The 2218-nt window shown below is 35.9% G+C and overlaps 1 protein-coding gene across 1 annotated transcript; it reads right to left on the bottom strand.

Moving 5' to 3' along the window:
* Positions 1-545: 545 nt before the first annotated feature.
* On the bottom strand, positions 546-2199 carry LOC113749258 (cytochrome P450 CYP72A219-like). The gene is made up of 5 exons (XM_027292946.1): positions 2023-2199; positions 1309-1506; positions 946-1124; positions 692-858; positions 546-601 (listed from the first exon to the last, which is right to left on the bottom strand). Exons 1-5 carry the CDS (start codon positions 2197-2199, stop codon positions 546-548), a joined length of 777 nt encoding a protein of 258 aa, XP_027148747.1.
* Positions 2200-2218: the final 19 nt, after the last annotated feature.

Here is a 2218-nt window from a genome sequence, read left to right as displayed (position 1 = left end):
GAAAGTAGGATTCAAATGCATAAGGAAATTACACCATAACTAGCCTAGATGTAGTATTCAATGATCCAAATATAACACTTGCATGAGTAGTTAGGGATACCACAACCTAAGGAGCTTTTATTTGTTAATTTCTTGTATAAGTGCAGTAGGTTAAATTTCTTATCATTAATTGATAGTCTAAATAATAGAGAAGCTTTAGTAATACCGGTAATTGTTCACTCTTCCTTGTGGGATCGACCCGATATATACCCTAAACTACTAGTTGATCTGTATACTTGCAGTGAACGGGTGTAATTCGGTATTTTTTAGCTTGCACGTATGTAAAATCATACTATTCAACATGTCAGGAAAACTATGTTGTTATAACATCCCATCTGCTAACAAAAATCCCTTTTCTTGATAATTAAAAGTGTCAGGATAGGTATAGTACAACATTAGAATATCGAATTCTATGCTGACACTTTTAATTGTCAGGAATTTTTTTTTCATTTTTTTTTATATAAAAGTAACCTGTAGGTAGTGCTCCCTGCTATACATTCCGTCAATCAGAAACCCAAAGGACTTGTAAAATTATCCCAAAGAACAGAATGCATATAGTAATCTAAAAACAAAAGTCAATGCTCAAATATAATTTATGGAACTAAAAGTCAATAACAAGTACTAACATAACAAATCCCTAACAAGTTCAAACTTGAAAGATTTTCTTGTGCACAAACTAAAAGATCCTCATGTGCACAAACTAAAATATTCTCTTCCTTAACAAGTAGAAAGAACTTGCAGTAGCTTCCAAACTTTCCAATGAAATGAGAGCCTTCAGTCATAACCATGAATACCCCATCAATCTTCAGCTGGTTCCACCTATGCACAAAGTTTGTTGGGATCATTAGATCATCATAGCTAGCAATAAAATTCATTAATGTGTGAAAAGCATAAGGAACCACTTACAAAAGCTGATCTTCAGTGTAGTTTGTGTGCCTCTCGCATGTCTTAGTCCACTTCTTGAACCCATTGACAGAGCGTTGTGCAATAAAGATTGCTACTGCTGCTAAGAGAGACGGGGGGAATCTAAGCATTTCATACTCAACGAGGCACAGCTCAACGATCAAGAAGGATAGAAGCTCCAACTAGTCACCAGAAGATTATTGCCAGTTATTAGGAACAGAAACAGAAACTTGAAAGGAATTTACTACAAAACAATAAAAACAACTGAACAAGAAAGGAATGATTGAATCATTTGGTTTTTAAAAAAAATTTTCTGAATAAACTAGGTTTCTCTCTTTCACTGGCTTGACAACATGTATCCAGCACTGCTTGGTTTTTTTGAAGCTCAAATATCTTCTTCCCTTCTTTATAGCTGCTTCCAAAGGCTGCTCTAGAAATCACATCTGTAGAAAGGCTCTGCAGTTCAGGATTGATATCAATTTCACTCCATCCATCGGATGCAATCAACATCTTCCATCGATCAATCAGGTTGCAGCAACTTGCTAAAAACTCTGGCACCATTCCCTACTTTCTTTAAGTCATAAGTACATAGGGATGAAGCTCACTTATATTAACAGTTTAGGCATGCAACTTAATCAAGATAATGCACTTTTGCTCTTCCTTAGCATAACTTGTTGACCTCAGAAAAGTTCTTTTTATTGCAATGCATTTAATTAAGAGTAAATCTTTCCTACACTGACAGTGTATACACTATCATCGTTGGATTCATGACATGTGTACAAAAATTGAATTTCAAATTCAAATTTTGCATAGTTGTCATTCATCCAATGCTGATAGTGTAGGAAAAATTAATCCTTTAATTAAAGAATGTTCAGTTATGTTTCACATTCTTTTTGGTCAAATGTACTAAAAAGAAATTGTCTGCCCTCCTCTTCCGACCATTAGTCTATAAGACACCAACTAAATAGCCAAAAGCCTACTAGAATAAGATATGATGCATTCCACGAAGCATTACTTACACTGCAGTGGGGCAGAAAAAATCAGAAATTCCACAATAATCTAGTAGAAAGCAGGGATTACCTGCAGCTTCTCATGGTGGAATGCAGCAGTAATTAACCTTCTACGCTTGGCCCATTTCTCACCTTCCAAGGTTGAGACTCCCAGCGTTAAAAGGTCCACAAGAGGGTTCTGTGGAGGCTTTTGGAAGTGACCATCCTTGTCATTCAATATCAGCCTCATCAGCTCTGCCTTCCCCATTATTAGTCTCGGCCTTGTT

Source organism: Coffea eugenioides, chromosome 10 (genome assembly GCF_003713205.1).
Source record: "Coffea eugenioides isolate CCC68of chromosome 10, Ceug_1.0, whole genome shotgun sequence".
NCBI classification, from domain to species: domain Eukaryota; kingdom Viridiplantae; phylum Streptophyta; class Magnoliopsida; order Gentianales; family Rubiaceae; genus Coffea; species Coffea eugenioides.
The sequence above is the reverse complement of the archived record's forward strand: the minus strand, read 5'-3'. Positions and strand labels throughout refer to the sequence as shown.

What these genes read in the sequence shown, in the direction of transcription:
- LOC113749258 (XM_027292946.1), bottom strand. Translation starts at nt 2,199, where the DNA reads ATGGGGAAGGCAGAGCTGATGAGGCTGATATTGAATGACAAGGATGGT. An exon ending in AGCTTCAAAAAAACCAAGCA is followed by an intron (nt 1,125 to 1,308) that starts GTGCTGGATACA and finishes TCTGGTGACTAG; the next exon opens with TTGGAGCTTCTATCCTTCTT. An exon ending in TACACTGAAGATCAGCTTTT is followed by an intron (nt 859 to 945) that starts GTAAGTGGTTCC and finishes CTTTGTGCATAG; the next exon opens with GTGGAACCAGCTGAAGATTG.